The sequence below is a fragment of the Bos indicus genome, chromosome 8 (genome assembly GCF_029378745.1).
Source record: "Bos indicus isolate NIAB-ARS_2022 breed Sahiwal x Tharparkar chromosome 8, NIAB-ARS_B.indTharparkar_mat_pri_1.0, whole genome shotgun sequence".
Classification (NCBI taxonomy): domain Eukaryota; kingdom Metazoa; phylum Chordata; class Mammalia; order Artiodactyla; family Bovidae; genus Bos; species Bos indicus.
In genome coordinates, this window is record NC_091767.1 from 18,397,964 (window position 1) to 18,425,001 (window position 27,038).

The following is a 27,038-nucleotide window of genomic DNA, read 5'->3' on the forward strand; positions in this document are numbered from 1 at the left end:
AAAAAAGGGGGGGTGGGTCTAGGTACAGGTTGTTAGAGCTGTGAAGAGGAACAGTAGGATGCCAAGAAGATAATGAGTGGAGGATGCGGTCCCATACGTAGGAGGTCATGAAAAATTCCTCCTGAAATTTGCAGAGAAAACTATATGAAAGCTAACAGAAGAATGCTCTAGATAGAGAAAGGAGCTTGTCAGGTCCAGGGATCTGAAAAGGGGCCAGTGTAGCTAGACTATTTGTTGTTCAATCACTCAGTCGTGTCTGACTCTTTGTGACCCCCTGGACTGCAGCACGCCAGGCTTCCCTGTCCTTCACCATCTCCCAGAGCTAGCTCAAACTCATGTCCATTGAGTCGGTGATACCATCCAACCATTTCGTCCTCTGTTATCCCCCTCTCTTCCTGCCTTCAATCTTTCCCAGCACCAGGGGCTTTTCTTTTCTATAGCTAGAGTATAGTGCAGAGAGGTTTGGATAGGCAACAAAACAATGGGAGTTGAGAAATTGGAGTTTTCAGTGACTAAGCTGTACGGAAAAAGTAGATGGCATCTGGAAAGATGGGGATACATAGTTAGAGGTAGGAAAAGGAAAGGGTCAACTTTCAGATGTATAGCAGCTATGGATGATTGCAGAGTTTGCTGTGTGACTTAGTAGACTTGGGGCTTAAGTGGCAACATTGTGTGAGTTATCAAATGAAAAGATGTCAAGGAATGATAAGAAAAGGCTGTTTAGGGGTCCTCATGGTCTATGAGACCAGGCCAAGTATAGACGTTTTGTTATTACACTAAAGTCAAATCTCAAATGTATGATAAGTACATCTTTGTTGTTACTATTTAGTTGCTAAGTTGTGTCCAACTCTTTGAGACCCCATGAGCTGTAGCCCACCATGTTCTTCTGTCCATGGGGTTTTCCAATACATCTTATTAATTTCTAAATGGGCAAAAGTTATTTAAAACATTAAGGATTTTTTTTTCTACATATAGCATCTGGTCCCATCACTTCATGGGAAATAGATGGGGGAACAGTGGAAACAGTGTCAGACTTTATTTTTTTGGGCTCCAAAATCACTGTAGATGGTGACCGCAGCCATGAAATTAAAAGAAGCTTACTCCTTGGAAGGAAAGTTATGACCAACCTAGATAGCATATTCAAAAGCAGAGATATTACTTTGCCAACAAAGGTCCATCTAGTCAAGGCTATGGTTTTTCCTGTGGTCATATTTGGATGTGAGAGTTGAACTGTGAAGAAGGCTGAGCACTGAAGAATTGATGCTTTTGAACTGTGGTGTTGGAAAAGACTCTTGAGAGTCCCTTGGACTGCAAGGAGATCCAACCAGTCCATTCTGAAGGAGATCAGCCCTGGGATTTCTTTGGAAGGAATAATGCTAAAGCTGAAACTCCAGTACCTTGGCCACCTCATGTGAAGGGTTGACTCATTGGAAAAGACTCTGATGATGGGAGGGATTGGGGGCAGGAGGAGAAGGGGACGACAGAGGATGAGATGGCTGGATGGCATCACTGACTCGATGGATATGAGTCTGAGTGAACTTGGGAGTTGGTGATGGACAGGGAGGCCTGGCATGCTGTGATTCATGGGGTCGCAAAGAGTCGGACATGACTGAGCGACTGAACTGAACTGATGGGAGTAGTGAGAGAGCTGTTGTACTTTGATTGAAATTGTCACTTTTTTTTTTCAGCAACAAATCATCCATATTGTAGCAGAAGCAAATAATATAGTCATTAAAATAATCAAAGGCAATGATTTTCAAATTTGCCTGAATGTAAGAATCACTCAGGATGCTTATGAAAAATGAAAACTCCTAAGGCTCATCCTAGATTTACTGACTCACAGTCTTCTGGAACAGTGTTTGGAAATTTTTGTTTTTAAATTTTCATTTTTAGGTAAGTACCCTAAACAATTCTTAAGATCAGGAAAGACTGGGAAAAAAGCTGCTGTGGTGGAAATACAAACAATGAAAGAGCAAATGAGAATTCCAGGCCCATTTATCTGCTAATCAGCTTGTGATCAAAATACTTAATCTTATTGATCCTTAGCTTCCTTTTCAATAAAATGATTATTTTGAGACCCATCCATAAAAATGTCCTACCATCAGCACTTCCATGTATGGAATGTGTAGGAAATTTTTCATATACATTAATAAAGTCTTATAACTTCAGGCAACATTTAAGAAGACAGCACATTACAAGTGATTTGCTAAAGATACCATGAAATTAATAAGAAGGCATTTTTCTTATTTTCTGATATCTTCAAGTACCTGCCACTTTACCATATTTTTGTGGAAATAATCTAAGAGATTTTTCTAGCTTTCTCCTTTTGAATCTCCTTAAATAGCTAACCAAAAAAAAAAAAAAACAGTTAAAATTAACAGTCTTAAACCCCAAATATATGTATTAAAATACACTTACAATCAAAGGAAACTGACAGCAAAAGAAATATGATTTTTAACAATATCACTTTATATTAAAACACATTTATGTTTTAGACTTAAAAGCCAGGTTTACCACTAGTAATATAATATGGCTCCTTCAATGACTAGTACAGTGTTTTTAAAGCTCTGAGTTGCAGTATGTTAGTGTATAAGATCCAAAAATATTTCTCTTGATTAAATGAAAAAAATTTTTAAAAAATCAAACACATATAGTAAGTTAAGTACTATTTTAGAACATTCTTTTTCAGTTATCTATTCATGTCTATAGACACATTTGTTTATATATATAAATGCATGAGATTTTATATAAAACGAATTCCTCACTGGTCATACTATACTATATAATGTGCATTATTTACTGCTGTATTATAAATAATGGTTAGATATTGTTACACCTGTGAATACTGTGCATGAAAACATGAGAAAAAGAATATAGCTCAGATACCAGTGAAACATGAGCACTAACTTGGTGAACTCTGACTTATATCCCGTTTCTAAGTACTCACTTCCCACAGTGATCAGCCTCCAACTACCCAGGTAGGAAGATTCAATAGCACTGATTCTTGGCACCGGAATCTAAATGAAGCACAGTGTTACCAGGCAAAGTTAACTGTGTTCAAAATCATACTCAGTGCTGTTTACTGCCTACCTCATAGGTAGATTGAAATGTCCATGTCCACTATTTGCTGTGAACATCTTGAAGACACAGACCCTGGGTTCTGTTCAAGACAAAATCAGTATATTTTCATCGGTACAGGGAAAGCCTGAGGATTTTGACTAGATTTATTAATTTTCTTTTGATAAGTTGTGATATTTAAAAAATAATTGATTAGAGCATTTGAATTCAGCATTTATAAGTGTTTATGCCTTTAAGGCGGAGAAGGCAATGGCACCCCACTCCATTATTCTTGCCTGGAAAATCCCATGGACAGAGGAACCTGGTAGGCTACAGTCCATGGGGTCGCTAAGAGTCGGAAACGACTGAGCGACTTCACTTTAACTTCTCACTTTCATGCATTGGAGAAGGAAATGGCAGCCCACTCTAGTGTTCTTGCCTGGAGAATCCCAGGGACGGGGGAGCCTGGTGGGCTGCCATCTATGGGGTTGCACAGAGTCGGACACAACTGAAGTGACTTAGCAGCAGCAGCAGCATGCCTTTGAGAACTATATTTAGATGAAAAAAGATTTGGTTTCCTTGCCATGTCTTTTGCCTGATCCTAAAGCACACAGACCTATGTCAGGTCTAGAACACAGGGCAAAGAGGCAAGATGTTGTGCCTCCAGTGAGAACATGGACTTTGAAGTTCTAAGAACTAGATGTTCATTGAAAAATTGAATCGCAACTTGCCAAGGTCAGAGAGTGACATTTTCATAAATTAATGCTATCAGAAGCTGCTGGAATTTTCACAATTGTCTTATTTGAAACTAGCAGAAGTCCCATAGAGGTCATACTGATTATGCTGGGAGTAAATCTGAAGACTTACAATGCATGTAAGAATTTTCTCTGAATACATAGTGATAAAACTCAACTATATTTTTTTATTCTTAAGAAAAAAAAAAAAAAAAAACTCCGTTTGTATGTTTAGTGCCCCTTCAGTTGCTCTAAAATATGTTTCTCTTTTTATGTACTTAACTACCAAAAGTGATGTGTAAGTTTTTTTATCTAGAGGTAACAAAAATCTTAAATTAGAAGTCTCAGTTTGATACACATATGTTTGAATTGCAGCTGGGCATTGGAATAAGAAATGGTAAAACTACAGTGAGGAATTGACAGAGGATAAAGGAAAGAGAAAGAGAACTAATTTCCCACTTACTTTGAATATATAAGGATCTCTGAAGGGTTCACACCTGGGTGAACCCTGAACATAGAATTGATTGGGAATTATTAAATATTTATTTGACATTTTTCATTTGCCATTAGGTCCCACATGAAGAATATTATGAAACCATAATAAGGATTATGATTCTAAAGATCCTATTAAACCTTTCATTATGTTAAAAAAAAAATAGGAAAACCATGACAACTCCTCTGAGATATGAGATGAAGCATCTAAGTGGGAAATAAGAGCAAGAAATCTTAATATCCCTGTAATTTCTCTATGCTATGCTATGCTATGCTAAGTCACTTCAGTCGTGTCTGACTCAGTGTGACCCCATAGACGGCAGCCCACCAGGCTCCCCCGTCCCTGGGATTCTCCAGGCAAGAACACTGGAGTGGGTTTCCGTTTCCTTCTTCAGTGCATGAAAGTGAAAAGTGAAAGTGAAGTCACTCAGTCGTGTCCAACTCTTAGGGACCCCATGGACTGCAGCTCACCAGGCTCCTCCGTCCATGGGATTTTCCAGGCAAGAGTACTGGAGTGGGGTGCCATTGTCTAATCATGTCTTTATCTGCCAGAACTCATATCATCTCACTTAACTCACTTCCCTGGGCTTCCCAGGTTGCTCAGACAGTAAAGAATCAGCTTGCATGCAGGAGACCCACATTCAGCCCCTGGGTCAGGAAGATCTCATGGAGAAGGGAATGACTACCCACTTCAGTATTCCTGCCTGGAGAATTCCATGGACAGAAGAACCTGCAGGGCTACAGTCCATGCACAGAGTCAGACACATCTGAGCTACTAACACCACACACACACACACAATTCACTTCCCTGTCCTTTAATTTTAAAGAAAACTGTCAATAGGTTAATGGGGCTGAAGTTTCCTTTGGCGAGAAGAATTGAGGATAGTAGTTTACAGTCTTTCAGGCAGCAAACCTACTGTCTGTTTCCCTGAAATGCAAAGCAATATTGGGAACAAAAAATTAGAGTTCTATTTGCTAACAGTGTTAGAGTCCACTTGAGCAGAGCTCAATGCCTTCTGACCAGGAAGAGGACAGACTGCTGGGTGGCTCCCAGCCCTGGCCAGGAAGCCCCGAATGGCTGCCACAAGGACCCTCGGCCCTGCTAGAGCCATGAACAACGTGCCTGTCACTTTCTTGGGCAGTAGCGCTATCTGTACACTGAAACAGAAAATAACAGACTAAAACGATAACCACCAAACTGTCACAAAGTAAATTAAATTTAAAAATAAGCAAACAAACAAATCAGACAGCACATTCCCTGGGAATGGAATGTGAAGCACATTTGCATTCTCAGCTACTCCCCATCGAGTCCCGTTATCCCTGTTAGCAAGTATAATGTCTCTCCTAGACTGCATTCTATGGACTTCAATTATTATATTTTTCTAAATGTGAATAGTCTTTTCCCTTCAGTCATATTCTGATGGATAGCTCTGTTCTGACACCCTTTGTCTTATCCCTAGACAGATGCCTCTTGCTTGTGAGGTGGCTGACAAAAACCCTATTTTTTCAAGTCAGTACTGTTAAAGCAGACAGTGTTCCTTCTCCTAGACTCTCCCCTGAAGCCTCTAAATCTCTTAGCTACAATAGGCTCTGCTGACAGTCCTGATCTGAGACGTTAAAGAGGATTTTAGCAAAGATTTGGCTTTTGTTTGTTGTTTGTTGATATCTGGAATAATTGAAGAGTATTATTTCTAGCCTTTCAAACAAAAGGTTTCAGAGCTTGCTTTGAGAGTAGAACTGGTGATTGGAATGCTTACATCTCACCCCACTCATTGGATCATTATTCATGTTATACTGTGGAGCTTGCCAAATGGTGGTTTATCTCTCAGTAGCAAGTAAATAAAAGGAAGTAAATGACCAATAATTTACCCTGTACTTGTTATAAGTAACTCAAATTACCTAGAACAAACAAACATGTCTCTATTATTACCACATGCTGCAAAAAGATAAAAGTATATGGGAATAATTATTTTTGATTATATAAAGAAGAATGCATACATCATTGCCTTTATATTTCATACATGTGTAACATTGCATCTTTTGAAAAGCAGTAACAGAGCTAAAACTTAAAGTCTCCTGTGGGGTATGAGGTAGTTCAAGAGATTATGGATCTGGAGGCATATATTCAATGATATATCTGAGGTTAGAATTTGTAGTGTAAACAGAGAGAGATTGTTATCTCTTTCATTTAGGTACAGCTAAAATACTGAGTAATAACACTCAAACAATTTAGGGGGTCTGAAGAGTGTTGTCCTTGAAAGATGAGGACTAATCTCTACTCTTTGCTTTCTCAGTTGCTTGTGGAGGAAATTGAAATTAGATCTTCCACACTTTAGTAAGGGAGCATTGTGTTAAGAAAGTTTTAAAATCTGAGTCCAAATCCAAGCTTAGCAAGGAAGAAGAATGTGGTTAGTGATATCTGCATAGGCGAGGGAGAACTAGCCCTTGTGTCACTGATTTGCCATCCCTTAATGTCATGGACCTCCCTAGTAGCTCAGTGGGTAAAAAATCCACCTGCCAATGCAGGAGACCCAGGTTCGATCCCTGGGTCAGGAAGATTTCCTGGAAAAGGAATGGCAACCCACTCCAGTATTCTTGCCTGGGAAATCCCATGGGCTGAGGAGCCTGCTGGGGTCCAGCCCATGGGGTCACAAGGGTCAGAGATGACTAAACCACCACCACCACTGTCATGAGGTCACAAAGGGCTGAACACAACTGAGCAACTGAGCACACTCACACACGTGCGTGTGCGCACACACACGCGCACACACAAACACACACGTATGTTGTCATATTATTGCCAGTCGGTTGCTCATCCATTTTATCAACTACCTATCCATATGTTTTACAATGGGTGTATTGTATTTCAACTATATAAACTTCTGAACAATAGCCTAGGAAATCAGAATCTATGTTCTAGCCAAAATACACTCAAGAAAAATTTAGAGGACCAGCCTCTAATTTTCTTTCTTCTCTGTGTGACAACCATTTCAGATGCACGGTTTTCAGATACCCTCTTTCCACTCCATTGTTCTCTTTTGAGGAACACAGTCTTCTCCCACTTCTTATCCTTTGCTTCTCCACAATCTCGTACAAATACTTTTCTCTCAGTCTATAAATAATTACTGGTGAGCTCTTTGATATGGTTTTCATTTAACTATAAAGTGATGACATTTTTTGTTTGTTGTCTGGTTTTTTGTTTGTTCATTTGCTTAAGACTGCAGTGCTTTTAAACTATAAAAACACTGTGTAAAATCAGTTTCTTAAACTCGAGCACTCCTTAAATTGCTTAGTCAGCACTATCATATTTTCTCCCAGTCTTGTTTTATTCTAACCTAAAATCTACTGATTAGGTGGATTGCTGTATTTTCTTGGTGAATTTCTCCCTATATCTGGATATTTCCTGCATGTATAATCAAACTTAGCCAATTTTATCAAGATTTGAACTTCAAAGTTCTATTTTCCTAATATTTGAAAATTTAGGTTTGCTAAAAATTAATTTAATATTAACTTTATATTTAATAATCAAGATTTTTAAAATAAATTAACAGCTGAAAAAGAAGTATAGGTCACCTCTGTATTCATTCATTTATTCAACAAATGTTTATTGTCTGCCTATATTAGACTAGATAGTATAAAGGGATAAACAAATATGATGTGGGTTCTGTTTCTTTGTTTCTTACAGACTGGCAGAATAGGTGAATAAAATATTGTATTAAAATTGAACTTAACAGATTAATGGAAAATTAATAAAATATAGTTATAGCCATTTTTCAGTATTCTGAAGCAAGTGAATAAGGTGAAGTGATAGACAGCAGAGATGGTTGTTATCTAGGAAAACTTTGATGGAAAGAATATTTAACTTGAGATGTAAATGATTTTTTTAAAGGCAAGTCACAAGAGTAGAGGAAAAATACATTCCAATTAGAAATGGACGTTCAAAATCTCCAAAGCAGGAAACAATTTGACAAGCTCTAAGAATTAAAAGAAGCCAACATGTCTGCTAGGATGTAGCAGACAAGTAGGTAATAAAAATAGAGGAGTCTTAAGAAGTAACCAGGAGCCAGCGATTATTCAGGAATTTGTAGGCTATGATAAAGGTTTTAAATTTTATTGGCATTATAATGGGAAGCAACTGGAAGGTTTTCTGTAGAGAAGCAGCATTCTTATATTTATGTTTGCAAAAAGTCACACTGATCACTCTGTGCAGAATGAATTTGAGAGAGTAAATACTGAGACCAACAAAGTAGTTGCTTCATAGGCCACATAATAGGTGATAGTACTTTGGACTAATCTTAAGTCAGAGGAGATGCTGAGAAAAATCAAGTTTTTTTTTTTCTTTTTTAAGAGTAAGAAATTAACAACTGAAAATCGATCCCAAGAGGGTGGAAATGGTAAGGAAGAAAGATGATAACTGGTTTATACCACCAAATGGATGATGATACTAATTGTTAAGAAGGGTAAGTCTAAAATCAAAATGGGTTAGGAGAGCAGGGCAGTGTATTAAGTTTCATTTTGAAAATATTGTTTAAAACACCTGCAAGATAGTCAAGAAGACATGTCAGGTGAGATTCAGTGTATGAAGCTGGAACTCAGAGTAGAATTTTTGGATTGAGACATAAATTTGCAGAACACTAGCATAGTATAGAAAAATAAAAATAAGGTCATTGGATTAAATAAAATATTTAATGAAAACATAAAAAAAAAGAAAGGATATAGGAATCCAGCATATTCTCAGAGTTTGCAATTTTGGAGTTTACAACTGTAATGGCATTACTTGTTCAAGTTCCTACAGTGTTCTGGGCACTTTATACATTTTAAGTTTTTTAAATACTGATTCATAGTTGAATTTATTAAATACTACTTGATTGGATGAATGTATAGCCTTCAATGAGACATGTTTTCTTTCTTTGAAATATGGTAAGACTTGCTCTCATCTCAGCTAAAGTGTTAAAACTACACATTGATTATAGGTGCCTACCTAAGAGAGTCCAAACCATATCCAGAACCTTCACCAAGGGGTTTGAACTGGGAAACTGGCTCACTGACCTAGATATAAGAGGGCAGCATGATCAGTGAAAAGACTGAGGATGTGAAGTTCTTGGAAGAGTCTGAGTGAGTGAGTGAGTGAAGTCGCTCAGTTGTGTCCGACTCTGCGACCCCATGTGAGCCTACCAGGATCCTCCCTCCATGGGATTCTCCAGGCAAGAGTACTGGAGTGGGCTGCCTAACAGAGAGTGTTTTCCACTCCCTATGTAGTCTAAATACGAGTACCTCAGAAGAAACACAGCCAGATCACGTGAGCAGTCCACAGAATGGAAACTGACATTCAGCCTGAAGCAGGACACTCTCTCAGCTACAGAAACTGGTATCCTTGGCACATGCTTCCACAAGGTGGATTGTGGGGAAAGTGGCCTTCACACACTATGATGTTTGTGGGATGTTGTTCCCTGAATAAATCTTAAAGGTTAACTGAGGATGATTTTGATGATAGGAAAAATGACAAGGCTGCAGTGGGAGTGACCTGCACTTTCTGAATTTGGACTGAGGTGGGAAAGAAGGAATGTAACTGGCTTTAACTTTCACCAGACAGCTTCTCCAAAGGGATTACCTGTGGGAAGGAAGGCAACCTCACAGAAAGAGTCTGTGCAGTTTACCACCAGAGGAAAGGTTGAGGAAAGAGTTATTAGAAGTTAAGAAAGGGGAACGAGCTGTGTCAGAGGATCAGTGTGTGGTGGTCAAAAAACCCCACATGGCCCACAATCTACGTGTGCATCTCTATTCCTGCCTATAAATAGGTTCATCAATACATCTTTCTAGATTCCATATATATGCATTCATATACAGTATTTGTTTTTCTAACTTCACTCTGTATAACAGGCTCTAGGTTTATCTACTTCAACTGACTCAAATTTGTTCCTTTTTTATGGCTAAGTATTATTCCATTACTTTTTAATTATTCCATTCCATTTGGAATAATTATTATTGGAATAATTACTGGAATAATTGTTATTCCATTACTATTTCAATTATTCCATTCCATTTCAATAAGTAATTCCATTACTTATTGAAATATGGTAGGACTTGCTTCTTTATTCATTTATCTGTCAGTGGACATCTAGGTTGCTTCCATGTCCTGAGCAAAGGAAGGAGAGGGTGGGACAAAGTGAAAGAGTAGCCTTAGAATATTTACACTACCCTGTTTAAAATAGTCAGCTAGTGGGAAGTTGCTGGGAGCACAGGGAGCTCAGCCCCATGCTCTGTTTCAACCTAGATGAGTAGGATGGGGATGCAGAGGGAAGGCTCTAGAGGGAGGGGATATACATATACTTATGGCCAATTCATGTAGTTGTATGGCAGAAACCAACACAGTATTATAAAGCAATTATCCTCCAATTAAAAAAAAAAAAAAAGAAACCACTATGGTGCCCTGTGAGAGAACAGGTTTGCAACGCAAGGGGGTGTCAAGTCGTCTAATACCCGAGGACCCGACGCCAGAAAATGGCGGCACCAGATACCTGTGATTTTTTTTTTCCTTTTATTCTAATTCCACATTCACCTTACCCTTGTTGCTGACCCTGAAGGAACTAGAGGCAGTTGTTAGAGGAGGGTGAGAAGATGAGGCATGGAAGAGAATAAACATCTGTTTTACCCTCCTTTTCCATTAAGCCTGGTTGGTCTCAATCTGAGGGGAAGCGTGGCAACAGTGCTCTGAGGAGATGAGAAACAAGGAATTGACTGAGCATTTGACATTTTGAATTATATTGAAATGGACTTTTAATATCTGAAAATGAAGACTGTTGATTAACATTCAGAAGTAATGGTACAGTAATGGTTCTTCTCGAGCTACTATACAAAGAAAGGGAGGGGAGGGTGACAGAAAGGGTTTGAGGGACAGTGGTAAGAGAAAAATTAAAAAAAATTTTTTTTTGCACCCTTCTGAAAATAGCTCATAAATAACCTGGTAGTTCTAATTAGAAATTATTCCTAAACTTTTATTACTACCTTCAATTATGTGTATGTGACAGGAAAACTCAAACTGAGACAGAACAACTATCTTTGGTTACATATGCTTAAGAATAAGACAGCCCTAAATGTTCAGGGTTGACTTAAAACAAAACAAAGAAAAACTGTTTCATTCACGTGAAATCAAACACAGAGAAAATACTAGAAATATGCAGAGTGGTCTCTTGCATTTTTTTTCCCAGTATCACTTTCGCCATGGCTTTCTGAAGACTGAGACCAATAATTAGAGTAAGAAGTGAGGTATACTAATTGTCCCAGTGCAGTCCAATAGACCTCTCTGTGATAATGGAAATGGTCTATTACCTGCTCAATCCATCATGACAGACACTAAGCCACACGGGACTGCAGAGAACCTGAAATGGAGCTAGTGTAATGTAGGAACCAATTTTTAAATTTTAACTTTAGATTCATTTAAACTGAAATTCAAATAGCTGCTTATAGCTGGTGCACAGGCCAGTCTCTTTAAGGAACAATACTAATCTGCAAGCATGTAGGATGGAAACACTAGTTTAAAACTAACAAAAACATTTCCCACCTTAAAAAGTCTTGGACTTGTTTTGGTTAAGGATCCTGTGGGCACACCTTTTGCTCTTACTATGTTATTTTCTGCTTAATCTGTATTGCCCTTGGTCTCTTGTATTAGTCTGGCTAGGGCTTTTATAATGTTTAAAGGAAGGAGAGTCTCTCTCTCTCATGTAGAAAGTATCCTAATTAAGACAAATAAGTCATGCTGCTTTTGTTTATGTCACAATTTTCCCTGTAGCTAGAATTAAGTGATGCTGTCAAAGGGCAGTGCTAATGTTTGATGGTTTTTAATATTTTTGTCCATATCAAAAGACTAAATAAATGTAATCAATATTCTCAATTCCTAACTTTCTAGTAATTATTCCAATAAAGAGATATTCATGCTACCAAGCATCGATACATGCTCTTCATAGCCCTAATAAATCTGCTCCCAGAAAATAAACTGTGTTCATCTAGGATTTTAGAGAGAATATTAGCAAACACCAAGCTCAGAATGTGATTAACCAAGTTTTTCAGCACATGGACCTCACAAAATATGGATTTTCAAATCCAAACATTTAATGAAAACTATCAAAAAATAAGAATCATATCTGCAAAGGAGCTGCATATTATATTTGGGTCAGCTCCTTAAGCAAATAACTCACATGGAGAGTTTAAATAGCACTGGCTCTTCATAAGAACTTTCTCTAAATCCCATCTTATAAAAAGAACAAAATAATAATAATATCAAGAGTTAATATGTAATACTTGCTGGCTGACTCTGTTTTAAGATTTTTAAGAGTTCCTCACAAGAACCCCATAAAGTAAACACTACTTTATTCCCATTGTACAAATTAAGAAAGTGGTTTAAGAAGGCTGCCCAAGGCTATATAACTGGGGTAGAAGGGTTGTGGTGTTGATGATAAGATCTGGGTATGTCTTAGTACAGAACTTTTACCTCTTATTTATTTCATAGTCAAAAACATACTTTCAAGATAAACCTTTTATATATTAATATGCTAAGATAAGCCTTTAACAAGGCTTGTCATTGACAAGGCAGTGCCAACCTCCTTCCCAATTCAGTCTGAAATTTTTCAGCATGCTAAAACCCTTTTTTTGTGAGTTGCAGTTAGGTCAGCTACTGGGTATATAGGTTGACTTTGGTGGTTGAGTGCCTAAGTCATGTCTAACTCTTGCAAACCCATGGGCTGTGGCCTGCTAGGCTCCTTTGTCCATGGGATTCTCCAGGCAAGAATATTGGAGTGGGTTGCCATTTCCTTCTTCAAAAGGTTGACTTTATTGAATATTAAATAATTACAGTTTTACTTGGTAAAGTCTTCAAGATTATATAAGAGAATGAGGAATAAATGCTTTTAATATCCTGGTCATTCTAGAAATATTTGTATCACACACACACTTACACAATATAAGCAGATCCAGGAACTCACATCTTATTTGCAGATCTACTTGTACAGGAATACTAACACAGGAAAGGACCCCAGCATCAAATTATTGGAACAGGTATTACATTATGTTATCAATGTCAAAAAGAGAGAAAAGCACCTTGAGTTCAGGGGGTCTAAGACAAATGTATGAAATGGTAGGGTATAAACTTTGCCTTCGATTCTTTACAATCCAGATAAGTGAGGCAAAAAAAAATGAAAGGTGCTGTACAAACAACAGGAATATATTTTTCACAGTTCAGAGGTTGGGACGTCCCAGATCAAGGTGCTGGTTGACTCAGCTCCCCAGCGAGGGCACTCTTCCTGGCTTGCAGATGGCCAACTTTCGGCTGTCTACTCACAAGGTGGACAGAGAGCGGGGGCGGGAAGCTCTCTGATGTCTTTTCTTAATGGGCACTAATTACATCAGGACGGAGCCTCACCCTCATGACCTCCTCTAAACCTGATTCCCAAAGAAAGGCAATGCCATAGAATGGTCAAGCTACCGCATATTGCACTCATCTCACACCCAGCAAAATGATGCTCAAAATTCTCCAGGTCAGGCTTCAGCATTTCATGAACCATGAACTTCCAGTTGTTCAAGCTAGATTTAGAAAAGGCAGAGGAAGCAGAGATAAAATTTCCAACATCTGTTGGGTAATCAAAAAAGCAAGAGTTTGAGAAAAATATCTACTTCTGCTTTATCGACTACACCAAAGCCTTTAACTGCGTTCAGTTCACTTCAGTTGCTCAGTTTTATCCGACTCTTTGCAACCCCATAGACTGCAGCACACCGGGCCTCCCTGTCCATCACCAACTCCCTGAGTTTACTGAAACTCATGTCCATTGAGTCAGTGATGCCATCCAACCATATCATCCTGTCATCCCCTTTCCTCCCACCTTCAATCGTTCCCAGCATCAGGGTCCTTTCTGATGAGTCAGTTCTTCATATCAGGTGGCCAAAGTATTGCAGCTTCAGCTTCAGCATCAGTCCTTCCAATGAACATTCAGGACTGATTTCTTTTAGGATGGACTGGTTGGATCTCCTTGCAGTCCAAGGGACTCTCAAGAGTCTTCTCCAATACAACAGTTCAAAGCATCGATTCTTTGGTGCTCAGTTTTCTTTATAGTCCAACTCTCACATCCATACATGACTACTGGACAAACAATAGCTTTGACTAGATGGACCTTTGTTGGCAAAGTAATGTCTCTGCTTTTTAATATGCTGTCTAGGTTTGTCATAACTTTTCTTCCAAGGAGCAAGTGTCTTTTAATTTCATGGCTGCAGTCACCGTCTGCAGTGATTTTGGAGCCTCCCAAAATAAACTCTGTCACTATTTCTACGGTTTCCTCATCTATTTGCCATGAAGTGATAGGACCAAATGTCATGATCTTAGTTTTCTGAATGTTGAGTTTTAAGCCAACTTTTTCACTCTCCTCTTGAATGTGTGGATCACAACAAACTATGGAAAATTCTTGAAGAGATGGGGATACCAGACCATCTGACCTACCTCCTGAGAAATCTGTATGCAGGTCAAGAAGTTAGAACTGGACATGGAACAAGACTGGTTCCAAATTGGGAAAGGAGTACATCAAGGCTGTATATTGTCACCCTGCTTATTTAACTTATATTCAGAGTACATCATGTGAAATGCTGGACTGTATGAAGCACAAGCTGGAATCAAGCTGAAATGCCAGGAACAATATCAATAACCTCAGATATGCAGATGACACCACCCTTATGGCAGAAAGTGAAGAGGAACTAAAAAGCCTCTTGATGAAAGTGAAAGAGGAGAGTGAAAAAGTTGGCTTAAAGCTCAACATTCAGAAAACTAAGATGGGGAAACAGTGGAAACAGTGACAGACTTTATTTTTGGGGGCTCCAAAATCACTGCAGATGGTGACTGAAGCCATGAAATTAAAAGATGCTTGCTCCTTGGGAGAAAAGTCATGACCAACCTAGACAGTATTAAAAAGCAGAGACATTACTTGCCATCAAAGGTCCATCTAGTCAAAGCTATGGTTTTTCCATATGTATGGATGTGAGAATTGGACTATGAAGAAAGCTGAGTGCTGAAGAATTGATGCTTTTGAACGGTGGTGTTGGAGAAGATTCTTGAGAGCCCCTTAGACAGCAAGGAGATCCAACCAGCCCATCCTAAAGGAAATGAGTCCTGAATATTCATTGGAAGGACTGATGCTGAAGCTGAAACTCCAGTAGTTTGGCCAATGACTGATGTGAAGAACTGACTCATTTGAAAAGATGCTGATGCTGGGAAAGACTGTAGGTGAGAGAAGGTGACAACAGAGGATGAGATGGTTGCATGGCATCACCGACTCAACGGACATGAGTTTGAGTAAACTCTGGGAGTTGGTGATGAAAGGGAAGCCTGGCATGCTGCAGTTCATGGGGTTTCAAACAGTTGGAAATGACTGAGCGACTGAACTAAACTGAACTGAAACCTGATTACCTCCCACAAGCCCCATCTCCTAATACCATCACATTAGCAGTTAGGGTTTCAACATACAAATTTTTGAGGGGACATAATTCAGCCTACATAATACATAATTCAGCCTGTGGTGTTGGGAGAAGACTCTTGAGAGTCCCTTGGACTGCAGGGAGATCCAACCAGTCCATTCTAAAGGAGATCAGCCCTGGGATTTATTTGGAAGGAATGATGCTAAAGCTGAAACTCCAGTACTTTGGCCACCTCATGCGAAGAGCTGACTCATTGGAAAAGACTCTGATGCTGGGAGGGATTGGGGGCAGGAGGAGAAGGGGATGACAGAGGATGAGATGGCTGGATGGCATCACTGACTCGATGGACGTGAGTCTGAGTGAACTCCGGGAGTTGGTGATGGCCAGGGAGGCCTGGCGTGCTGTGATTCATGGGGTCTCAAAGAGTCGGACATGACTGAGCGACTGAACTGAACTGAATTCAGCCTACAGATAGTCCATTACATTCAAACTCCAGGGCAAAAGACCTCAGTGACTCTTGGTAGCAGAGGGACTAGAGCATCAGAGGAGAAGTGGAAGGTAAACACAGAAATGCCCAGGGCATCCAGATTATGGTCAGCTGCAACTGCCAGTGTAAGGAGTTCAACATTATATACAACTGACCTTGGTCAAAGTTGTTAACCAAAGATCATTGAATGAGATATTATAGGATGTCTTAACAATAGAGACAACACAGAGATATTTGATATGGGGTGGCTTTTTCCAATGTGAATGTGCCATAAATTACCTTAATATAAGATTAATTTTATAAGAAATGTGTTTTTTAAAGTGAGAGTCAAATAAGTCTGACAATAAAAGAATCTTAGAAATCAGCTAGGGACACAGGACCTTTTTCTCAAGCTAACACCTAGAAATATACACCAGATAGTGTATATGGCGGAGAAGGCAATGACACCCCACTCCAGTACTCTTGCCTGGAAAATCCCAGGGACGGAGGAGCCTGGAAGGCTGCAGTCCGTGGGGTCGCTAAGAGTCGGACCTGACTGAGCGACTTCACTTTCACTTTTCACTTTCATGCATTGGAGAAGAAAATGACAACCCACTCCAGTGTTCTTGCCTGGAGAATCCCAGGGACGGGGGAGCCTGGTGGGAGGCCGTCTATGGGGTCTCACAGAGTCGGACACGACTGAAGCGACTTAGCAGCAGCAGCAGCAGCAGTATATATGGTGGGGTTAGGGGGGGAACTTGTATGGAGGATGAGAGAAAAGGGATAAAGAACTCAGCTGTCATTCAAATGTGGCTTTGAGAAATACTAAAGTTGAGGCAAAAAAGCAGTGCCACTCCAATTTGCTAACACAGCTTTTCTCAGCTCTGTATTTACAAAAATGCTGATTTACGGCATTATGTTAAGAAGCACAGTGACTATAACCTCATCTATTCATCTTTTTTTTTTTTTTTTTTCTCTAACATAAAATGAAATATACGTTTTCAAATAATTAGAGAATGGGTATTGAAGGTGTGGAGGGAGGAAAAAAAAAATAACAAAAAGTCCCCTTAACAAAAAACTAAGAAGTTGTTGTTTCAGGGAAACAGCAAAATCAAGTACTTTAAATTAACTTATTTGAATTTTTTTCTGCTCTTTTACTCCAAATTTTATAACCTTAGTCAAAGGATAATCTTTGGAGTTAGTTTCCTAAACACACAGTGCAAATAGTCCATTGAAGTTTTTATTTACAAAACTGTGGCATTTATCATAGGAGAATTCTTATCTCTTTCTTGAGTAAGAGTAGCTTAACAGGACAATAATGACAAGGTCAGGAAAGAGAAATCTGTGTCCTTTGAGCATTTTTCTGTTTAGTAAGCAAATAATTTTACTGTTTACAAGCCCTCATTTTTAAAAGAAAGCACAGATATTTATATGTTTTCTAATTAAGAGCTTTTATGTTTTTCTATATTCTCCTCTTTTAAGAATAATTTATCTTAAACTTTATCATTCCCATAATTGTTTTCTCTAAGATTTTTCATTTTATTTTTGTATATGTCTTTTATTATTTATGCAATACTATTTTCATATGTAGGCTACTAATAAATAATAGTTGGTAGAACTATTTTTACTAACTTGTGCTACTATATTTAGAAATGATGTAATATTCATCTTCAGGTATACAGTTCTTGACATATGCTAAGTAAATTTAAATATATTTAAATACAAGGAATAATTTGGGCAGTGATCATTTTGGTAATTCCGTTCCAAATTCTCTTTCAACTTAGAGATTATTGTCTCTACCTCCTATTTTGGAGGATGATGGAATCTCCGTTAATCCTAGGTGAATGTTTATTGCTATCCACAGATAACCTTCATGATTATGAGTGATAATTTTTGCTGGATCAATTTTCTCTCTCTTTTTTTTTTCCCTTTTCTTCTTCCCTTCTTTCCTTTCTTTTAGTAAAATAAAGATGGTTATATATGCCATGTGACTGACCAGAGTTGTAGAATTTTAATGGAGTCTCTCTTTTGGGAAGATACACATATATCTAGATCAGTTACTATAAACTACATAAAACAGACAATTTCTGCCTAAGCAGTTTTACCTGATTTTCATAATATTTTATATTACTTCAATAACTTATGAAGGGCAAAAGAGTACTTTGGGGTTAGATAAGGGGTAGAGAGTAGGACATAGAGGCCTTCTCATGTAACCAGTGTCAGTATTCTTTAGAAAACTCAGTACAGTTCATTTACAGTGGTTAGGAACAAAAATTTAGGAGATATTTTTACAAAGGATACAAGGCAGTTTAAATCTGAGATGTAAAATGAGAATACTAGTAGGTTTACTAATGCAAGGATGAGGAAAGTGAAGCCAACAAAAAATAAAACACCAGTACTCAAGTAATAACATCCAAGAGGTGACTGAATCTTTCTTATGCAGATTTTTTCTCTAAGTCCTATGGCATATCTAACTTTTCACCTCATGGGTTCCTAGGGCTCCTGTCTAAAACTGAGAACTAATCATCTTTCCTTACACACCAGCATTTTTTCCTGCACTCTGTACTTTGGCCACCTCGTGCGAAGAGCTGACTCATTGGAAAAGACTCTGATGCTGGGAGGGATTGGGGGGCAGGAGGAGAAGGGGACGACAGAGGATGAGATGGCTGGATGGCATCACTGACTCGATGGACATGAGTCTGAGTGAACTCCGGGAGTTGGTGATGGCCAGGGAGGCCTGGCGTGCTGCGATTCATGGGGTCTCAAAGAGTCGGACACGACTGAGCTACCGAACTGAACTGAACTGAACTATACACTCTATAGGGGGAGGGGGGGAAATATATATATATATATATGTAGTTATATAGTTCAATAATCCATAGAGTATTTGATGTATGTCTGCAACAAAGTTTTTGTCATCAATTTTCAACGGAAATTAAGAATATCGCCTTTCTTTCATAAAATTTAATTTCTATTTCTTAAAATTCTTATTCTTTCCTACTTTTTTGACTTTATGAAATGACGATTGAGAGATTGTGTTTGTAGTGTTTTAGGATAAAAGTTGTATAATCCTATCTTTTCCTCTACTTACTTCTCTTTGTATTTTTCAGTGAAAACCCCAACTGTGAACTAGGTTTCTCAAATGCTTTTCTAGTTCATTTACTTGTGGCTTGAAGACTTCAGTTAACCTAAGAATTACCTGGGACCTTGTTAAAATGTAGAATCTTGCTACCACCAGTCTGGCCCGTGAGATTCTGGCATTCTTATCTTGTCCTTAATTTACTTTGCATTTGTCCAGTTACTGTGTAAGTTGATTCCCTTAGAAGCAAAGAATGCCATCATTCAATGAGTTGTATCCACCCAGAACATTTGAAATTTACTGAGTATTTCAATTTTCCTGAATGAGTTGGACTCATTTTGAATTTCATAGGTTTTGGCCTGAGCAAATCTAATTACAACTTCGTTTCTACAAAACTGCAAACAGTTTGTCGAGTGAAACGCTGGCTGTTCACAAACTGGGCATTGCCTATATTCTTCTGAGAGCTACCCGTTCCTGCTTGAGGGAGGCCTCAAGTGACAAGTGTTCAGCTCTTCTGTTGCCTCTAAGCTTAATGTTTTATTAAGCTTGGAGGTGGTTTAAACCGTTGTGTTCTAAATGAACCCGTTAAGCTTTTCAACCTGCCCCATAAAGCTATTCCGTAACTTCTCACTGTACTATTATTTGCTTCGAGATTGCCCTGTAAAAGGCAAGGTAACTGGTGGCTGGGCTAGGGACGGGGTGAGGCAGGCGTGTTCCTTCAGGGCCTCGCGAAGCGCCCTGGCAGAGTCTGGGATACAGTTTTCCCCCCAGCGCGCAGCTGAAAAGGGCTGAGCAGCAGAGCGCTCCCCGGGGGCATTGTGTGTGAGCTGGCCTGGAGATCCCAGGCCCCGGGGGCAGCTCCACCCGAGAAGACTAGACACGCCTCAGACCGGGCAAACTCCCGGCCTCCTCTGGCCTCAAGCCAGCAGCCGCCGCCCGCCACCTCCTTTCCTCCTCCGCAGCTGCCCTGGCCGCCCCGCCGGGCCCCGAACTCGCTGGCGCCTGACAGCGCGGCCCCTCGGCCCACGGCGCTGGCAGCGCGGCTGGGACGGGACCGATGTGGCGCATGCGTGGTGGCGCCACCAGGCGCGGGAGCTGTGGCGGCGGGGAAGGCGGCGGAGACAGCCGCGGGCAAGGCCGCCCAGGCCGCGTTCGTGGGGGTGGCGGCAGCGGCGGCAGCGTGGGCTGGCGAGGCCGTGCGGGCGGCGCCCGACAGCAGCTGGAGGAGCGGTTCGCCGACTTGGCGGCGAGCCATCTGGAGGCCATCTGCGCGCGGGACGAGCGGGACCGGCAGAACGCGAGGCTGCGCGAGGAGAACGCCCGGCTGCGGCTCGAGAACCGGCGGCTGAAGCGCGAGAACCGCAGCCTCTTTCGTCAGGCCTTGCGGTTCCCTGGCGAGGGCAGCGACGGGGCGTCCGCGGACTCGGCGAGGGCGACCCCGGTCCCGGAGGAGGCCAGCATGAACCGGAGGGCGAGGGGCGGCGGCCCCGAGGACGAGCCGGGGAGCCCCAGGGCCCTTAGAGCCCGGCTCGAGAAGCTGGAAGCCATGTACCGGCGGGCCTTGCTGCAGCTGCACCTCGAACAGAGGGGGCCGCGACCGCTTGGAGACAAGGAGGAGCCCTCTCTGGGCAGCCCAAACTCAGGCCTCCAAGTCCCAGAGCCAGAGCCCTCCGAGCCCTGGCCATAGCCCGAGGCCGCAGCCTCGAGAGGCGGAGCCTCGTGCAGGCTCCTCCTCCGTTCAGTGCTGCCCCCACCTGGCGCACGCGTGAGCCGCGCGCTCCCGCCTCCGGCCTGGCCCTGACACTTCCCGGGGGCGAGCTTTCTACCCGCAGAGGTTGGGGAGAGGTTGGGGAGGGCATGGGGCTGAGTCCTGCCATGCACAGAGCACATGTCTCTGGCGCCTGCTAGTTCAATGGAGACCTAGCTCCGGAGGGGCGGGCTTTAAAACAGCGTGAAGTGGGTGGCAGTCGACCCTTCCTAATGCCTGAACTTTTCTGGGTGTTGTAAGGACCTGTGGTATTTTTTCCTCTATTTTGGTTCTTCCAGGGATGATAGTACATTTTGATTTGGCTGGATTTGTTTTTCATCGTCTCCTAAAGCCTCCAGCTAGTCTCTCTCATGTGGCCAACATTTTAAGTGTTTGGTTTGTTTTTATAAGTCGGTGTTACTTTGGTATCCTGTGAAATATCACCCTTTAATGCACAAAGTGATGTTTATAATTTAGAAACTCATGTCTGCCCTGGTTCTAGTCCTTATGCATCTAATATATACTGATTTGTTAATCCCACTCCCCCATCATCCCCCTGCCTTGGGAAATTTTAAACTATCTTCCTATAAGTAATCCTTCGAATTGATAAATAAATTTGGTGCACGGAAACTAACCTGAAGCTATCCCATGACTGTTATTTAAAGTGTGTTAAGTGTTTATACGTTTCCTTAATATCTGAACTTGATTATCCTTTGTAAGCTATCATTCTCTTTTCACTTTATGTAACAATGATCTTTTAAAATAATCAAAAAAATTAGATAATCTAAACATTATTTTGTAATTTGTGCATGTTTTAGACTTGACAGAATATAGAACACAGCTATTTTGCCTAATACTGCTAATGTTTAAAAATTTTTGAGAAATTATGAATTATATGTTCATCAAAAGCCCCAAAACAATATGATTTAAGTGGCAGTTGTAATTTCAATTCCAAAAAAATGAGATTAATCCTAACAAATATTCTAAGATCAGTTGATTCTACTTTGTCAGTGAATAACACTTTTGCCTATTAATCAAGAGGGTGACGTTGTACCTGGTAGAGATCATACGTGTAAAAGAGTGTTTAAGTGGTGGAAAACACTTCAGTTTAAGAAGAATAAAAAGAGTTTTTGTTACAGTTAGAAAAAAATCATAAATTAGAGTTTTTGTTTTATTTGTGGCATACTCCAAAAGTTTCATAGCCAATTTTATGAAACAAGTTGCCAAGGAAAATAATTTCGAGATTTTTCTAATCCTGGGTATTGAAAACACTTTGTACATTTTACTTAAAGATAGTTGATAGTTGTGAACATTAAGATCTTCTATGATCAAGAAATGTTAGAAGAAACTTGGTGAGAATAAGTTGGTATGTGAAAAGTATTTCTGTCTTTATTTAATAGGGAAAGAATTAAAACATTTTTAGGAGGCACTAAGAATTGAAGAATAGGCAAAAAGCAGATTGTCCCTATTCCTACTTTGCATATAAATTAGTTAATCTCTCTAAGCCTTAGTTTTCACACCATTAAAAATTTCTCACCATTAAAATTTTTCTAACTACCTCAGAATGTTATAAAAATTTTATTGAGATGCTATATGCAGAATGCCTGCTTCAGAATAAGGGCTGTGTCAATTTAAAATCTAAAATGTACAAGTTCAAAGTAAATGTTTTACTTATACTTTCCTTCTGTATTTTGCTCCCATACGAATTTATGGGTTTTAGCAGATATGTAGATTTCGAATGCATTGACATTTTTCTCTCCTTTTAAGCAAATGGGAGTTAAAGGTTTTATAATAAGGAAATAATATAAAAAATTAAAAATAATTCCCAATTGTGTCAATTGGCAATTCAAGAACTAAGCAAAATATTCAGTTTACCTAGTTTTAAACACCTTTTGTATTAAAATAATGTACAATGTAAATATGGTGAAAACAATTTTTGTAAAATACTGAGGTACACACACTAATGAGGAAGTTTTTTGAGCATAATTCCTGAAAGGTCTTAAAAATTCTGAAACCCAAATGCCCCATAACATGAGTTAAGGCTAGTATATATTTCAACTTTTGAATTTCGCCTCTGTTAATTGATAAGGCATCATATAGTTTATAAAAGATATTTTGTTATATCAAAATAAGTACTGGATTAAGAAATGGATAAAGCTGATTTTAGAAAAGTTTTATCTGGGTTCTAGTTTGATAAAAAAAAAATAACCTAAAACTGCAGATTATCTTCCTTGTTACAATAACACTTTATTTTCATAACTTCAGATTTGTTGTGCAATGAAAAGAGGGCTTATAATTTATAGAAACAAGCAACAAAAATATGTCATAATTCAGTGAAGAGCACTGGCATTTTTTTAATCAGAAATTTTTATTGGTACTACTCACAAATATATGCTATCTTTATGTTTTTATCTATAAAAATTAGGGTGTAAATCAGAGTAATATAAAGTATTTTGTAGATCATAGACCAAGGTATCTTTGGTAAACTTCTTCAACATTATGAATATTTGAAAGATACTTGAAAATATCTTTTGTTATTTAATAACCTTAGACATAGATTTGCCAATTTATGAGTATTACCATGATTAAACTAATTCCAAATTATTCATTAAATCATTAATATTCTAAATAATTATTAGCAGAATGATTTTATCTTCAGTGCCAAAATAGCATTTTCTGTTTTGATTAAAGGAACAGATTTTTCACTGAGAATTTGTCATAAAATCTTCATGAGTGAATGATAAAATTTATTAGTATTTCTGTTCAGTGATTAAGTGATCAATTATAAATTCCAGCTTTTCTACTATAAACTTGCTTTCCTGATACATATTTTACATATCTGATATAGAGTGAAGAGTGTGAGAAGTGAAGTCGCTCAGTCGTGTCTGACTCTTTGCGACCCCATGGACTGTAGCCTACCAGGCTTCTCCATCCATGGGATTTTCCAGGCAAGAATACTGGAGTGGGTTGCTATTTCCTTCTCCAGTGGATCTTCCCAACCCAGGAATTGAACCCGGGTTTCCTGCATTGCAGGCAGATGCTTTACCCTCTGAGCCACCAACGAAGCCCAGTTATCTGATATAGACTAAAAATATATTTATAAAATGGAAATAAGAACCAAGGAAAATATTTAGATAATATCTACATCTGATTTTATGAGGTTATTCTGCTCAAATTTCATGCTAACATTAACATCTCTTAAAGATCAGAATTAAACTATGTTGGTGTAATAAGTAGGGGATTTTGCTTATTTAAAAATCATATTCAGAATCTGTTAATGCTTATGAGTATAGTGTTGGCCTTATTCATGTTAATTTATTAAATCCAGGTTCTCAAATACCTGTTAAAGTTTAGAGAAAATTTGAGAAAGGACATTAGTGAGGTTGTTGGTGCTTAAACATTCTTGTCTGAGTGGTAGGCATTCTACTCTAAAATTTGAATTCTTAGAGAAATTGAACAGCAATCTACCTGATATTTCATACATGGTTCTGATCAAAGTCTTCCTTGGCCTTTCATTTTTCCAAATATCCTCACTTTACTTTTGATTCTATCATTTTAAACTTAAAACCTCCATTGTATTTTAAACTTAATGGATCTGCCTTTAGTTATGGTGAAGACTCTGTTGCTAGTAACTGATCACTCCTGTTACCCGAGCCAGCAGCCAACCAACTATCTTCAGCGGGCCAGTTTCCAAACAACTAGTCAGATAATCACATAGATGTTCCCTGTATAGGTCAACCCAGCCAGGCCAAGATCAGCAAAACCACCACCAAGTAAACCTATGATCAACAATTAATGGTGGTTTTAATTCGTTAGGTTTTGGGGGCAAACTGTTAACATTATAAATTGTTGAGCAGCTACAAGGAATTGGGTATTAAATGTTTTTAAATAAGTATCTTGTTAAAGAGAAGAATAGAGTTGGAAAATTTGCTGAGGGCAGTATTATTTATATCATGTGTATAGAATGGATTAGACTACATTTCAGGAGAGATGCGAATAAAAGAACATGTGATGAACAGGGTAATGGAAGATGATATAATTGAAGTAACACATTTTCATGAATGGATGATCTCAAAAGCACAGAGGGTTAGAACAGTCTGGTAAAGGAATAGATTAAATTCTTAAAGAGGAGCTAGCGAGAAAAGCACATGTGATGATACAGGGAAAGAATGAGATTGGAGACAGGTAGATTGGGTGAGGTCATATATTTTCCATAAAACAGTAAAATCATTTGTTGAATTAAGTTAGCTGTTGTAAAAGTAGAGAAAAGTTTCAAACGTCGATTAAAGATATTTCAAAGGTAGTCAGTGGGGAGATAAAAGGATGGCTGAGTGATTCTGAGAGCCCAGGTGACTATCAAGAAACACAGCACAAGTGTAGAAATCATATTGGACTTTGGGAGGAAAAAAACATACAAGAGACAACTCTGAAAAATAACCTGAAGATGCACAAGAGAACTTCTTATTTTAAAAGTTGAATTTCACTAAACAGTCTTACTGGCAACTGAATTCTGATATCTTTCTATATGCTATATAAGTTGAATTAATTCTACTAGGATAAGTAGAATTAATTAATCATGCATGTGAAGATTTGAAAATTTCGTAATTTTGGAGTCTTGGCAGTGTGCATTGGGTGTAAGAAAGAGACAAAGTGGAGACTTGGAATCAGAACTAGTGTTAGGGGAGAAATACATCATTTTCATAAGAAATGTAAGGAAAACAGCGCCCTCTCTTTATCAGGCTTAACACCAGGATTGTGAAGTTGATGAGAAAGAGTTCTTGGGTCTTTTGTGTACAGATGGCATACTATCTCTGTGTCTCTATAATGTGGATTGGAGGAGGATGTTGATCAAATCAAAGAATGAGAGGCATTTATACAAGAAAGGAAGACTGGATTTTTGTGGCAGTCTCTCGAGATTTCCTTTCTTTAACCTGAAGTCAGAAAAGTCCACTGAATTCAGTATCTTTACTTATAGCATAGTAATATCAATTCAGAATTGTTGAGAAAAATCAAAAGAGATGAGTTTACATGAAAGTGCATTGAAAATCTAAAACCTGATACAAATGAAAAAGATTTGCTAAAGCTAACGGCAATGATATTTAAGATAACTTTTATAAAAATCGATTTTTAAATGATACAAAGAATGAGCTTTCTCGTATTGCTTAAAAGTAACTGGTTCTGTCTCAAAATGATCAAGGCAATTAATCTAAAACATTTGTCATAAGAGATTAAGATAATACCCTGAGTGTTACATGTTATAAAATTGGAGATACAGTGTTTTAATGTATGTACTCAATATTTATCAAAGAAACCTAAATTTAGTTACTTCTAACCCCACTAGCACTGCACATCTTACTGCTTCTCTCATGCAGTGTGTATATGAACTATTTTATGAGCATTTTTGTACCACTTGAAAATCCTTCATGATGAGAATTATTTGCTTCGTTGGCCTACGTGGATTTTGATAGAGTACAATACCAGTGATGCATCATTTTTGAGCATAGATGTTTTCCCTGCTATCTTAAAATAGGGAAAGACGCAGTATCATCCACCTACTAATCTGTATTTTAGCATTCTAAAGATCAAATCTCAAACATATATACAAGGTGAGCAATTTAGAAATAATCCATTCTTGTATTGATGAAACTGTCATTCACTTTTGAAATGTATGTTGAATCCCTGCTCTGTGGACAGGCACTGTCCTCAGTCACTACTTTGGAAAGCTTACAAAGAATTAAAGGGGAATAAATAACAAATATCATTTCTCAATCCAAAATAATTTACCATTTTTCATTTAACAATTTTTTTTCAATTTTTGGTATATAAATCGGGACAACAAGACGTACAAAGTTTACACTGAGTGAGGCAGGTGGTTTTGAGTCAGCCATTACGGAGCCTTCTACTTTTCACGCACAAAGCTTTCTTTCCATTTTAATTCTCCTTATGTGTATAACTTCTCATCAATTCATTTAATTTTAGATACAATTTAAAAGTGAATATCCCACACAATGT

The 27,038-nt window shown here is 38.8% G+C and overlaps 1 protein-coding gene across 1 annotated transcript; it reads left to right on the top strand.

Annotated features, from left to right (window-relative positions):
* Nucleotides 1-20,121: 20,121 nt before the first annotated feature.
* On the top strand, nt 20,122-21,660 carry TUSC1 (tumor suppressor candidate 1). Its single transcript, XM_019965523.2, has one exon. It carries the CDS (start codon nt 20,337-20,339, stop codon nt 20,964-20,966), a length of 630 nt encoding a protein of 209 aa, XP_019821082.2. The 5' UTR covers nt 20,122-20,336; the 3' UTR covers nt 20,967-21,660.
* The last annotated feature ends 5,378 nt before the right edge of the window (nt 21,661-27,038 follow it).

Bases quoted from the DNA above. Each gene is read 5' to 3' on its own strand.
- TUSC1 (XM_019965523.2), top strand. From the start codon at position 20,337: ATGTGGCGCATGCGTGGTGGCGCCACCAGGCGCGGGAGCTGTGGCGGC.